At 41.8% G+C, this 14,485-nt stretch overlaps 1 protein-coding gene across 3 annotated transcripts in view; it reads left to right on the top strand.

The window, feature by feature from the left end:
* The window catches only part of SNX24 (sorting nexin 24), a 154,107-nt gene that overhangs the window by 96,592 nt on the left and 43,030 nt on the right, over positions 1-14,485 (top strand). For all 3 annotated transcript variants that reach the window (XM_054714962.1, XM_008141342.3, XM_054714963.1), the window contains exon 3: positions 4,433-4,537. In XM_054714962.1, coding sequence (XP_054570937.1) covers positions 4,433-4,537 — 105 coding nt within the window. The remainder of the gene's footprint in view (positions 1-4,432; positions 4,538-14,485) is intronic.

Raw genomic sequence — 14,485 nt, 5'->3', positions numbered from 1 at the left:
TTCTCTACTAGAGGCCCAGTGCACGAATTTGTGCATGGGTGGGGTCCAGCAAGCCCTGCCCCCGATTGGGGTTTTGGGGGCCGATCGGGGGCCAGGCCAGCTGGGTGGGGGGGGGGGCAATCGGGGCCTGGATCAGGCTGGTTGGCTGCCGCAGTGCACGTCATAGCCAGTGGTCATTCTGGTCATTTCGCGGTTCTAGTCGCTGGACTTTTATATATATAGATCATGGTTTTTAATTCCCAGTGCCTCTTTCTTATTCTCTGAATTATTATTTTTCATAGCAACCTGTTCTTGTTTCATAGAAGCAATATTTTCTTATATCCCTGAAGATACTAGTCAAATTTTTTAAGATCTCTTTGCTATTTGATTTATATAGTTTCCTTTGGGATTAGTTGTCCCATTTGTTTTTCTTGTCTTTTCTCTTTCATAGTGCTGCTTTGTGATGAAAGTGATCCCAGAGTACCCATCCAATGAGACTATTTGTCATTGGTTCCTCTGTTTTGGGTACGTAAGTCTGGTCCTTCTGTAGGCTGTGTCTGCTAAAAGACCTCATCATCGGGAATTAGGGGAGAGAGCCAGCTATTAGGCTGGGGACCCCATGAAAACCACTATGTCTAGAATGGCGAAACCCTCATTCAACCCAAACGTTTCATTCATTTTTTTTTTAGGGACATTGACCCTTTTTTAATGGGGTGTAGTGTGTGTGCCAGGGATAAAACCAGGCTGCTACTCACTCTGCTGTGGTGGGTAGGGTAGAGTGCCCTTTGGCACAGGCTATGGCATGGCCTAATCCCTCTTCTTATGCCAGTCTTGAGCACAGAGCCTCTCAGGGCTGCTAAGAAGATTGGAGTCCACACCCATTGTCATCCTCTTCCTGAGGGGGTCTGGGCTGGCCTTCCTCTGCTCTGTTTTCTTCCGTGGCCTGCTCCTGCTTTCTGTCCTTTAGAAAACTGCTCATCTCTCACAAGGTGATGATCTCTTTCTCCCTGCCCTGTTCTATTCGTTGTTCTGTGCCCTATTCCCTTTGGCTTTCTTCTTTTTCTTTTTTTAATGTCTACCAGGATTAAATCCAGGTACATAAAACAAAAAGCCCAAATACCAGTAACCTTAAAAAGAAGGTGGGAAGGGGTTCATTTTTTTCCTCTTAAAAAACAACAACACACACAACAAGTTTGGAAGTGGGTCGGTGGGGGCTGTTTGGCAGCTCCAGGAGGACGCCAGGCACCCTGGCTCCTTCTTTCTTTCTGCTCAATCATCTGGAACATCTGGCTTCCATCCTCAGAGTTGCCTCATGGTGGCAGATGGTCGTGCAGCTCCAGCCATCACGGTCACATTTTATTAGGCAGGAAGCAGGTGAAAGGGGGTTAGGATAGAAAGTGCAAGCCAGCTGACTTGGCTCCATGTTTGAAGAGTTTTTATAGAAGCCCTCCTCAGTGACTTCTGATTACCTTTGGCTTCCACTCTCTTCAAGAAAACTTGGAAATTTTAGCTTCTTAGCTAAATTTAGAAGACTACATTATTATCCTCAATAATGTAGTTCTATTGGTGAGGAGGATAAGAAGAATAGATCTGGGGTTTCAGCTTGCACTTTCACACTATCATTTTAATAGCACATCAGGTGTGGAGGGAGGAGGTAAACAGGCTCAGCACTAGACAGACTGATCTTTGAATTTCCCAAGGCCCCCTTCTTTTGCATCAGGTGCAACAAATTTTAGCCTAGAATGGTTAATGGTGAATATACACTGAGTAGCCAGATTATTATGACCTCTGAATGCATAATCATCTGGCCACTCAGTGTATATCCTATATAATAAAAGGCTAATATGCAAATTGTCCCCTCGACCAGGAGTTCAACCAGCAGGCAGACTGGCCAATTGCCCATGTCCCCTTCCCCTGGCCAGGCTGGCCGGACCCCACTCATGCACGAATTCATGCACTGGGCCTCGAATACACACACACACACACACACACACACACACACACACACACACTAGTGGCCCAGTGCACGGGTGGGGGTTCCCTCAGCCCAACCTGCACCCTCTCCAATCAGGGACCCCTTGGGGGATGTCCGACCGCTGGTTTAGGCCCAACCACAGGGATCGGGCCTAAACCGGTGGTCGGACATCCTTCTCGAAATCTGGGACTGCTGGCTCCTAACTGCTCACCTGCCTACCTGCCTGATCGCCCCTAACCTCTATGCCTGCCTGCCTGATTGCCCCTAACTGCCTCTGCCTGCCTGCCTGGTTGCCCCTAACTGCCCCCTCAGCCGGCCTGGTCACCCCTCACTGTCCCCCCTGCCAGCCTGGTCACCCCCAACTGCCCCCCTGCTGGCCTGGTCACTCCTCACTGTCCCCCCCCCCACCGCCATCCTGTTCGTCCCCAACTGCACCCCTGCTGGCCTAGTTGCCCCAACTGCCCCCCCTCGCCAGCCTGGTTGCCCCTTACTGCCCCCCCTGCCGGCCGGCCTGGTTGCCCCACGCAGCCTGCTGTTTAGTCGTTTGGTTGTCCCTCACTAACCCCCCAGCTGGCCTGGTCACCCCACGCAGCCTGCTGTTCAGTCGTTTGGTCGTCCCACGCAGCCTGTGTTCGGTCATTCGTCTGGTTGTTTCGGTCATGATGGTCCCTGGCTTTTTATATATTAGGATATACACACACACACACACACACACACACACACTCACACACACTGAGTGGCCAGATTATTATGCGTTCAGAAATCATAATAATCTGGCCACTCAGTGTATGGTAATATATGGGAAGAATTTTGTATTACAGTATTAGGTTCTGGGATTTAACTGTGCATTTTCTTAGAGATTATTATGCTGTTTCTTTGCATGTGTAGTAAAGGAGCAATCTCAGTAGGTTTTCCAAGTTCTTGAGTAGAATATTAAAATTCATTCCATTTTGGGGGCAGAGTATTAGTTTCCTATTGCTGCTGTAACATGTTAACACAACTTTAGTGGCTTAAGCAACACAAATTTGTAGTCTTATACTTCTCAAGGTCAGAAGTCCAAAATGAGTTTCACTGAGCTAAAATCAAGGTGTCATAGGCTCTAAGAGAGAACCCATTCCTTTCCCATTTCCAGCTTCTAAAGGTTGCCTGGGCTCAGGACCCTTCCTCCATCATCAAAGCAAGCTGCTTCCAATCTCTCTCTCACTGTGACCCTCCTTGAGCCCCACTGGATAATCTAGCATAATTTCTCATTGTGAATCCCTAATTTAATCAAATATTCAAAGTACCTTGATATGTAAGGTAATATTCACAGGTTTAGAATGTGGATGTAGTAAGATACACCTGACACAGGTTTTTCTAACTCAACTTCCAATATAATTATTTTTCATTTATATGTTTCCTTAAAACTGCTGCCCCAAAAGGCTTAGCTGAGAACCATCATTCAGTTTTCATGAACGGAATTTGGACCTAATACTTAGGAATGTTGGAAGGAACAGCTTCTGTTTTTTTAGTTCATCCTATATAATAAAGATGTAATATGCAAATGGTCGTTATGCCTTGAAGCATAACGACAGACCGTGTAACGACTGGATCACGGATCAGCAGGAGGGTGGGGCAGCGAGCAACAAGTGAGCAGTGGAGAGCTACAGGAGGGGGCAAGGCAGCAAGCTATGAGGGGGGGGGGGTGGAGGGAGCTACAGGAGGGCGGGGCAGTGGGCGGAGAGCTACTGGAGGGTGGCAGAGAGCTACTGGCAAGCTACTGGCGCTCGGATTCCTGCGCAGGGCTACTAGTTGTATTATAAAACTCTTCAAATGATGTGATCTAGCTCAGATGGCATTTTAGGGTATGATGATCATAAACAATGGCATTTTGTTTTGCTTTTTTATATGAAAAACTAGAGGCCTGGTGCATGAAAGTTCATGCACTGGAGGGGGGTCCCTCAGCCCAGCCTGCCCCCTCTCACAGTCCGGGACCCCTCAGGGGTGGGAGGCCACCCCGCGATCAGGGGAAGGTGACGCCCCCATCACACCTCTGCTGCTGCCACTGCCGGCAGCGCAAGCCTTGGCCGGTCCTGGTTACCTGAGCCTCAGGCCGGCCCTGGGCAGCTGGGCAGCCACCATCTGAGACTTGCCTGCATCAAAATTTCATTGTATTAATTGATTTTAGAAATTTAAAAAAATTTTACTTTCTTTATAATTAATGTACTGAACTTTTAGTTTTTTAGAAAAAAATAATTCCAGTTTGAAATACAGATGATGTACAACAATAGCAACAACTATCAAAAACACAAAATTTTTATCCTGAAATCTGAACATTTAGGACCGCTAAGAATTTTTTTGACAGATTTTCAGTGTTATCAAATTTTACTCTTTTTATTGGAGATAACAGTTGTTCACTTTTTTATTGGCTCCCCCCTAATAATGTCTTTATAATTAAGATACATTTCCTATATTTTTTGTTTGTTTCTGTCTTTATAGCTTAAGAAATGTATTAAAACTCCAGAAATCCCTTCAAAACATGTGAGGAACTGGGTCCCAAAAGTGTTGGAACAACGACGACAAGGCTTGGAAACATATTTACAGGTAAGATGTGTTTAGATGCTCAGTTTATATAGCATAGTTTAAATAGCCATTTATCTCAGTACTTTTTCCTCAGAACTTATGGGTGAGATGCAAAATACACGAAGCAACCAAACCTTCTAGATTAAAATAAAGTTTAAAATTATAGCTGTGTTGTTGGTTGGTTCTTTTAGCTTAAATTGGATTCTATTTAAAATTGGTTATGTGGACCAGGGAAGAGAAAATTTAGTATAAAGGTAAAAACTGATGTTGAAAGGGTCTGTTTGTTTTTATAATTCAGCTCTACAAATAACTTCATTTTCCTTTTTTTTTTTTGTTTTCCCCTCCAAGTTGTATTGCTTTCTCATAGCCTTTCTTGCCTTGAGGTTTAGGGTGTTTGGGAGATGGTAAGAGGAACTGAATTTCTTGGTGGGCCTGGCTAGTCCATCTATGGGATCACATTGAGAATGAGTGTATAAAATTTGCCTCTGATGAAGTGCCAACTTCTTGGAAAATTAGCATACAGTAGGATGCTCTTTCCTGCAGCTGGGTTACAAATAGAACTACCTAAATTCGATGAACAAACGTACTCCCTTTCTGCCAAGTGACAGAAAAAGCAAAAGGAAAGTGTCAGCTTTTCCAAGATCTAAAACGATAAAGACTGGAGGGCTCAGGTGAGTGTTCAGTGTAGCTATCACTGTCCAGAGAACTCTGCACAGGGCAAGTGCTGAGCTGAGGTTGGGGGAGGGGCAGCTTATGGATGCCTTGTGGTCAGGCATATCACCTGAGTCCACTTTAGAGGCTGACACATGAGAATGACTGAGATGGTGCGAGATGGGGGGTCGGGGAGTCTTGGCTCTCAAAAAGAAAAAGTTGGACTTCACCTAAGTTATGAATTTACCATGATGATCTATCTATCCATCTCTAAGACATGTTACCATGATGATCTATCTATCCATCTCTAAGACAGCAAAGAAATCGGCAGCCCGGCCTGAATTCTTCCATTGATGTCTTCCTAACCCCATTAGCATTGATCTTGGTGTGGATTCTGTGTACGAGGGCAGCTATAGGCTGTGTTAAGTCAGTGTACTATTTCTTCTACAGAACTTTCCTTTAAAAAAATAATTTTTTTTATTGATTTCAGAGAAGAAGGGAGAGGGAGAGAGAGATAGAAACATCAATAATGAGAGAGAATCATTGTTTGGCTGCATCCTGCACACCCCCTACTGGGGATCCAGTCGCAACTCAGGCATGTGCCCGGGAATCGAACCGTCACCTCCTGGTTCATAGTGATTCGATGCCCAACCACTGAGCAACAGTGGCCAGTCTCTCAGAACTGTTCTGAGTGGTTTTGCCTGGATAGCTGGTGATTGGAAGCTGAGGAGAGGCTGTCACTGAAGGCTTGGTGATAAATTCAGGGGACTCTCTGGCTGCAGGAAGATGCTGAGCCCTTTCCTGGCCTCCTGCAGTCTTCCTGGTCTTTACACTGCCCAAAGAGGGAAGCCGGCAGCTGGCAGCCCTGGGAACATCTGAGGAGGCCTCTCGTCACTGTTTTTGCTCTTTTGCTTTTGAACATGGTGGCGAGTCTCTTGGCTGCCTCTCCCTGGGAGTGGGAGATGAAAGGAAATGGGGACCACAAATGGCAGGAAAGTGTGTGGCCGTGTGCTCGGAGAGTCTGTGTATGGAGCTGAGAGACTTTCAGAGCTTCGGGCAACACTGTAGAGCAAAACAAAAACAACAAAAAAAGCTAAAAAAATGAGATGTTAGACATTGTATGCAAAGGGTAAAATGCATGTTCTGTGTAATTAAATGGTATGGGTAAACATTGCATTCTTATTTGTAAGGCAGATTTTCCACAGATATTGTATATCCTCAAGCTTTAGTTCTGAAGAAAGCTTTACTCTCTCTTCCCTCCCATTGTATTTGACACATGACTTCCATTACTCCTCAGTGTAAACATTTTAAGTTGTTTGTACTTGGAATATAAATATGCGGGTAAAATCATCTGGCACAGAGAGGAGTTTACAGTGACACTCAAATTGAGCTTAGAACTTTCTAGTGTCAGAACGAGGCTTGAAAGATGTGGTTGAAGGACGGAGAGGGCTTGTTTCCTGTTGTGCATTTAATATTCAATTTGTTGTGTGTGTGAAGTCCCTGGGGAGTTCAAGGGCGCTTCCTCTCCCTTTCGCACCTGACTCTGTTTGCAGGCATTGGGGGCGGGATGGAAGGTGGAAGGATGAGTGGGAGTGCTTACCAATGCCAAGTGAACTAAAAACCCTGGCTTAGGTGACTTTTCACCATAACTTTTGGTGTTGAAGTCTAAATAAAGAAATAGTATTCAAAACTGGAAAAAAGAGAGAAGACTTGTTACTGGTCCTTCTGCTCGCCTGTGTAACTCCAGTTAGAATCCCTCTCACCCTGAGCACTTGCACCTGAGCCTGAGCTCCAGGGTGCAGGTGTCACCAGCACTCCTCAGCAGGCGCTGTCCTGCAGCCAACCCACCTGGGCATGAACTGGCTAGGAAGGCCCTGTTCCGGTCCATAAACCCGAGGAAGTATTAACTCCAGTGCCACACCATTTCCATCTCACAGGGAACACAGGCATTATCTAACCCAGCTTGCCTTCTGCCCTTTGGTTATGGTCATGATAATCTCTCTGGCCTCAGTTTCCCACCCATAAAATGGGCAGATTAACTCTTGAGAGAACCAGAGAAAACAGTTCTTGCTCCTCTTGTCCAAGGAGCAGCTTGGTCCATGGGTGAGTACAAGATACACATTTCCAAAGGTGCTCTTTTAGTTTAGAGATGGAGAAACTAAGGTCAGTGGTGTAAGAAACTTGCTTCACTTCCTGTAGTATATTGGAGATGGGACTGGAATTTTAGTTTCTTAGCTCCTAGTGTAGGCTCTTTGCATTATGCATTGTGGATTTTCCAAGTCTGAGAATATTTTTCAGCCTTGACATATAATTTTACTTAGGGAAGTAATAATTAATAATAATAATAATAATAATAATAATAAATAATCGAAAAGACCTTATAACCATCAACTATCACAATGTATTTGACTAATATACAAATCTCCTATATTTTAGCCCCAGCTCCCTTGATAGATGGGTAGATAAGTGATTCTTTCAATCTATAACTTGAATATTTAGAATCCTGTGAGAAATATGAGTGTGTGTCTGTTTGCTGTGTTAAATCATTTACGTGGAAGTAAAAATCTTAAGAATAAATTAATTGGGGTTTCCCACACTGATTTGACCATCAAACATGTTTTATATAATAGTTTTAGCTCCTCATTTGAGATGACTTCCCATCTTTCCTGAGATCCAACTGAAATAAAAACTTAAGGAATAAATCCCGACAGTTAAGTAGTAGATGGGCAGGGAAAAGAGAAGATCATCAAAGGAAGAAAACATTTTAACAACTTTCTGTAAGATGGAAATTTCTAGACGTGTGTGAATGGATGCAGTAGAAAGCAGAAAGCAGCAGCCTAAACTCAGTTGTGGGAGCATGTGCTAGAGGTGGGAGGCAGCCTGCCCATGGCTGTGGTGAAGAGCTTCTGAGAATCCGCAGGTGAAGGAGAGGCCGAGGTGAGCAGTGAAACTGGAAACAAGTGGTTCATTCAGGGCATATCTGGGACAGGTGCCCAGGCTGCTTACACGGTCCAGACTGTAGGCAGCCTGATGTTTATGACCAGGTAAAAAAATTGTATGACTTTCCCCCTAAAAACAAAAAATATAACAAGATATTAAGCAGAATGGTTGAGGAGAGCTAAAGCTTTTAACTTGAATATTGGGGCGCCCAAGTTGACAATCCCTAAGGAAAAGTCCGCCCGACTGCATGCTGCACCCACACTGTCTTTCCACATGGCAGGAGGCGTGTGGCGCCAGCAGAGGAAACCCACCCAAGCCGCCCAGGCCACTTTCGCCAGTGAGATCGATAACCAAGGATCGCCAGGCACTTGAAGAAAACGAGTAGCATGAACAAAAAGACCAACATGAACTAAAGCGCTGGCTCTTCATCAGAGATAATTCAGGACACAAAATATACCTTAAAGATTGATTTAACAAATAGAGAGTTTCACAAAGGTATTATAAACGATGACACTAGGATACTGTGTAAAGGAAACATAAACGATGACACTAGGATACTGTGTAAAGGAAACATCAAGAACACACACAAGTTCTTAGAATTAGTTGTTATCCAGTTGAAAACATTCAGTAGCTGCTCTCTCTAGTTGGGATGCTGTTCTGTAAAGTACAAACACAAAAACTCTCCAACAAAAGGACATAGAGGACCGGTCTAATTTCTCCTTTCTAGAGTCCCAGAAAAAGAAAAAAAGAAGAAGAAGAGTGGAAAATACAAAAGTAGGGAAGGGAGTAATCAAAGGAAAAAAAGTTGAAAATTCCCCTAAGCTGGAGGATATGAACCTTTAGATAGAAAAGGCGATTCAAGGGCAGGGCACAAAGAAGGACAGAAATGCTCTAATGCCCAGACACTGGCAAGATGTCATTACATTGGAGATGAAGATTCATAATCTTTCTGAAAAGAAAAAAATAAATGGAGGGTGAGCTTGAGGTTTAGTCGTGGCTCTATTTGTTTATTTGAGGCTGATTTAATGGGCAGGTCCCTCTCTTTTCTGTAGTAGCAAATTACAAGCTGGCACGATTTTTTAGGGAAAGATTTTTGACAGGAATTTTGCATACATCAGTGGTTCCATTTGGTGCAGTTACATGAAATTTCTCTTTCTGAGAAAGGTACCCATGTCTTATGTCTCTTACTTGAGAACAAGCTGTTTATATTTTCACCTTTTTCTTGAGGAGTGAGCGATAATTAAATGTACATGGAACATTGGGAACTACACAGAAGCAGTTCACAGAAATCACAACAAAGGATCATCTAAGCTACTCTAAATCCTTAAAAATTGTTTGAAGAAAATAATTCCACGGCTGGGGTGAGGCCGGTTTGTTATACAGTAGATGCAAGGTGCTATCTTCAGCAGAGCCTGTTATCTGACTAGCCTCCCCTCACTCAATCTTCAAATTATACAAAATGTTCCACTGGGTCAGTAATCTGCACTGGATCAAAGAGTATTATGTTTTTAACTTTCCCAGCAGCACATTGAAGCATTTATTAAACTTGGCCATGTGTGCTTCAAAATGTATATACTGTAAGTGCAATGTGCTATATATAACCACATCAAGTTTGTTCAGCATGCTATTCAAATTTCCGGTATTTTAGCCACTTGATCTATAAAAAGAAAGGTGTGTTAAAATTTCCCACTTATATTTTCATGGTTACTCATATAATTAGGCTTAGTTCAACATCTGAGCTTCCTATTAATCCCTCTATTTCTGAGGTTTTGTTTCTTTTCTTGCCCACTTTTGAATTGGTGGCACATTCTCCCTCCTTTTTTTCTTTCCATTTCTTCTTTTTTGTTAATTTATATTGTTCTTTTAAGGTCCTGTTCTTCTTCTTCTTCTTCTTTTTTTTTTCTCAGACTGTTTTCTCTCCATTGGTCAGATTGAGTAATTTCTGTTGTTCTGTTTTTCAGTTCACTGATTCTTTCCTCTGTTTCTTCCATTCTGCTGTTATTTTGGTTATGGTGTTTTCAGTTCTAAAATTTCTGTTTAATTCTTCTTTGTAGCTTTTATTTCTTTGCGGATACTTTATATTTCATTCCTTTGTTGAGTTTTTTGGGGGGCTTTGCTACATCTGTTGGCATTTCCTGGTTGCCAGCTTTTTCTGCTCCAAGTTCAGATACATGAGGCAGAACTAAAATCCAGGAAAGATAAAACTCACCACTATGTCATTCCTCAGGTCTTCTTTCTTCCGTTAGCCTTTTATAATATTACTAGAGGCCCATTGCACAAAGAGATTCGTGCAATAGGCTTTCCTTCCCTTGGCTTCCAGCACCGGTTTTCCTCTGGCACCCAGGACCCAGACCTTCGCTCCGGCCAGAGTCTGCCTTCTTCATCTTTGCTGCAGACTCCGGAGTCTGCAGTCTTCGTCTTCACTGCGGCACTCTGCTCCTGTAGATCCCTTCGCCCGCCCCCACTTCCTTCTAATTTGCATATTCCTCTTGATTGGCTGGTGGGTGTAGCAGAGTGATAGTTAATTTGCATGATTCTCTTTTATTAGTGTAGATGTCTGGTTCATATATAAGGTCCAGGGGTTTTAGTTGTATTTAGCAGGAGGAATAAGAAAAAGTACATCTAACCCATCTTATTGGAAGTGGAAATTTATCCATTGACTTTTAAATTTTAATATTATGTTTTCTTGTTTCTAAGAATTCTATTTGATTTTTTTTTTTCTTATCTGCCTACATGTTTTTCGGTCATATTTTCAAGCCTCTGTTTTATCTCTTTAAGCACATTGACTCTCACTTTCCCAGAAGGAAAAAAAAGGGAAACCATTTGAATCTAGTGAGCCATTTTTAGTTTTCTGTCATTTTAAGATTTTTAATTAATTTACAGAAATTCAAATAAAGAAACTGAAAGACACCTTTATTAGAATTTTGATTAGAATTTCAATATAGCAAAGTCAAAATCTTAGTCCACATTTTCCTGGTTTTTAAATGGGCAACATCCTTTGAACAGTGTACCTAAATGATCATCATTTGCCATGCATTAACCTAAAACTTAAACCATCTTATAAGGGCTGATTACAGATATTAAATATATTTCTCATAGGTTCTAGCTTATCATTGCTTATGGTTCTTTTTATTGGACATGCATTGATAAAATCCAATACTTTGGGAAGCCTGATGGTTAATAGTTTTGTTGAATAAATATCTAAGTGACTAATATATTTGCTGCATAATTGCAAAATGTTTTCATTTTTAGATTTGCAAACACTAAACAGAATGACTAAATCAATGAGTTTTTTAAATGTACACATTATCTGTTTCTTTCCAGTCACCTTTCTATTTGCTTTTGTCAAGTAAAGCATTTATCGAATAAATCTTGGTGCACAAACATCATAAAAAGTAAAGACTACTGTTCTATGTTCTTATAGCAAAATAAAATGGTCCAACTTCTTGATGCAAGCTAATATTGGTAAAATTCTTCCTGTTCAGTGAGCAACTCCAAGAGAATAAATACCACATTTCCCTTTTCCGCTTTGATTCCTGAATTTGAGAAAATTCATGTACAATATCATCTGAATTCTCATGATAGGTTTTATTTATGCAACCAACCTTGCTGTATGTCCATTATGGAAGCCACTAGTCACATGTGGCTAATGAACATTTGAAATGTAGTTAGTCTGAACCAACAATTAAAATAATGTAAAAATTACACAGTTTTCAAAACCATAGAACAAAAAAGAATGGAAAATATCTCAATAATTTTTATAATGACTATATGTGAAATAATATTTTATATATAGTAAGTTAAAATACATGTTGATTCTTTTTACTTTTTTAATGTGGCTACTGAAACATTTAAGTGTTAAATTTACGTTAAACATTATGACAAAATACTGCGTATACGTGGCATTAATATAGGTTACAACCTGTGAAGGTGTTTATTTCTCATTCTCCCTTCCCCTGGGGATGTATCCTTCAGTGGCTTTACTTGGAGCTCCCCTCTTAGGGTTCACAGCTTACCCATGGGACAGAGCCAGCTTTGGTTCTTGCTTGTCTATCAGGATTTCTGTTTATATTCCATTTAAGGCTGCTTTAGATTCCTTATTTCTTACCACCTCAGTGATGCATTTTTAAAATTACATATATAGGGTGTCCCAAAAAATGTAGACACACACTTGGAATAATTATAAAGCCAGTGCTTATTGAAATGCATTTCATTTTCAAAATGGAGCTCTCAGCTGTTAAAGTGTGTGTATACATTTTGGGGGACCCCCTGTATATGGCATTTTCAGGGTCCTAAGGATTCTTTTCAAAGAAAAGCTTAGCTCTAATGAGTGCTCAAGTGTTAAGTCACTCTTCTCAGTTGTCCAGCTTTTACCAGCATCTGCAATGGGGGCATCGCTGAGCAATGACATATACTGTATGTTTTCCTAGAATACATTCTTCAAACATGGCGAGTTTTGGAAAACAAGTTTAATTATTTTACTGACCATGAGATTTTATCTGACAATGGATTTCATATCCTGTTCATTCAGGGGTGGTAATGAGGTTATGCAGCGTCCTCTCTTAGGGTCCATCTATGGCAGCAGTGACTGGTCAGACTTAGAGTGCATTTCAACTCAGGCCAACTGGAGCATAAACCTTTATAAAATGCAGTCTGTTGTACTTGTACACATGTGTACACCTGTGTTATAAAGTAGACCTTCAACATGCCCATAAGATAGTCCCAAAAAAGTTTGCAGCCTGACCATTTTAAATAAGTTCTTTTTATTATTTATTACACAGCCTGTATGTAGGCTTAATGCCATGGAGTTCACAGCATACTAGTAATAGTCCCTGCGGCTTGCCCTTTACCCTTTTCCACCCTGCCGCCCACCACCATGCTTACTTAACAAGACACTGCCTCCCGAAGTAGGCTGCCTTCCCACTCCACTGGGCGTGTTTTCCAGCCTATTCTCTTTCTCTTCCACTGGCTTCTTCACGCTCCTCACCATTCTGCAGCAGCTTGGTCCCCTTCCCCATTATGCTGCTGTTTACCCAAAAATGTCCTATGTAAAACACCATTTCAGTTTTTAAAATTTGGGAATGGTGTTTTATATAGAAAATGGTTGGGTCAGCTGTTGCTCTGTCTGAACAGTTGCCTCATCACCTGTTGCTACATGAAAATTCTTAGACAAGGTGCCAGTTACCTCCAGAATCACGTGGTCATTACATGTCAGGCAGGTGTCTGGTACCACCTAGTGTTTTCTCAGAAGTGTTCTCTTTGACTTGACAGGCAGTTTCTGTCCGAGTTGGAACATGCCTTTAAACCATTTTGTGAGCCACATTTTCTTACTTCCACACTAGAGTGTGTTTATGATTGCAGAGCACTTGTAAATGTGACACTTTTCCTGACGTTACCTAAAATACCTATTTTATGTATGGCCAAGAGCCATTTTTAGGTATATATTTTCACCTTTTCTTCACTTCATTAAAGGATATGATCAATTAATACTCTTTTAGGGGGCCTTTTCTCCAAGTCCTATCCAGAATCCCGAAGTTTTTTCTTTTTCTTTTTGTTTTGGTTTTTGAATCATTTCATGACAATTGTAGGGTAGGCAAAATTGAGCTGAGAATAACAGACCAAATGAAACCAAACTGAGATCCAGGTTTGTAATGTTTTCAATGTTCACTTACCAGAGAAGGGGCTCCCTCTTGCTTATCTCAGCAAAATTGCAAACCACTACTTCCCATCCGCTGCTGGGGTTGTGAGCCGTCAGTACTGCAAAGCTTAAGTGTAGAACAGATTTCTATTTCAGATCTTAGAATTATAATGATCCCTAAGTTAGTTTTACTTTTAAAATGAGTTTTCTCATTATTACCATTCATATCATCATAGATATTTCTAAAGGTAAAACATTTATTATGTAAAATATTTTTACCCTTTCTTTTGCTCCACTTTCCATTTTCATGCTTTTAAGTTGGACACCTGTATCTGTTCCTGGCTATCCAATTCTGGCTGAGGAGTAATTGACATTTTCTTTCTTAACCCACCACCGTTTTCCACAAAGGCCTTGATGAAGCTGAGTGAACTCAGCACGTGGCCAAGAAACCCCCTGCTTTCCTAATGGCCACCTTATCCCTTAGCTTAGGTGCTTACTAGCAGAATTTTGAGTTTAATTCACAGATAAAGAAGAGTTGCAGTGGCAGCTTCCCTTCTTACAAAGGACATCCTTCCCCCCCCCCCCCCCCCCCCCCGCCTTAATCCTTACCTGAATATATTTTCCCACTGATTTTTAGAGAGAGTAGAAGGGAGAAGGAGAGATGGTGAGAAACACTGATGTGAGAGAGACACATCGATTGGTTGCCTCTCGCACAGCCCCCACCAGGGCCAGGGATCGAG

Source organism: Eptesicus fuscus, chromosome 4, assembly GCF_027574615.1.
Source record: "Eptesicus fuscus isolate TK198812 chromosome 4, DD_ASM_mEF_20220401, whole genome shotgun sequence".
Classification (NCBI taxonomy): domain Eukaryota; kingdom Metazoa; phylum Chordata; class Mammalia; order Chiroptera; family Vespertilionidae; genus Eptesicus; species Eptesicus fuscus.
Note: the sequence above shows the minus strand (reverse complement) of the source record. Positions and strands in the feature narration are given on the sequence as shown.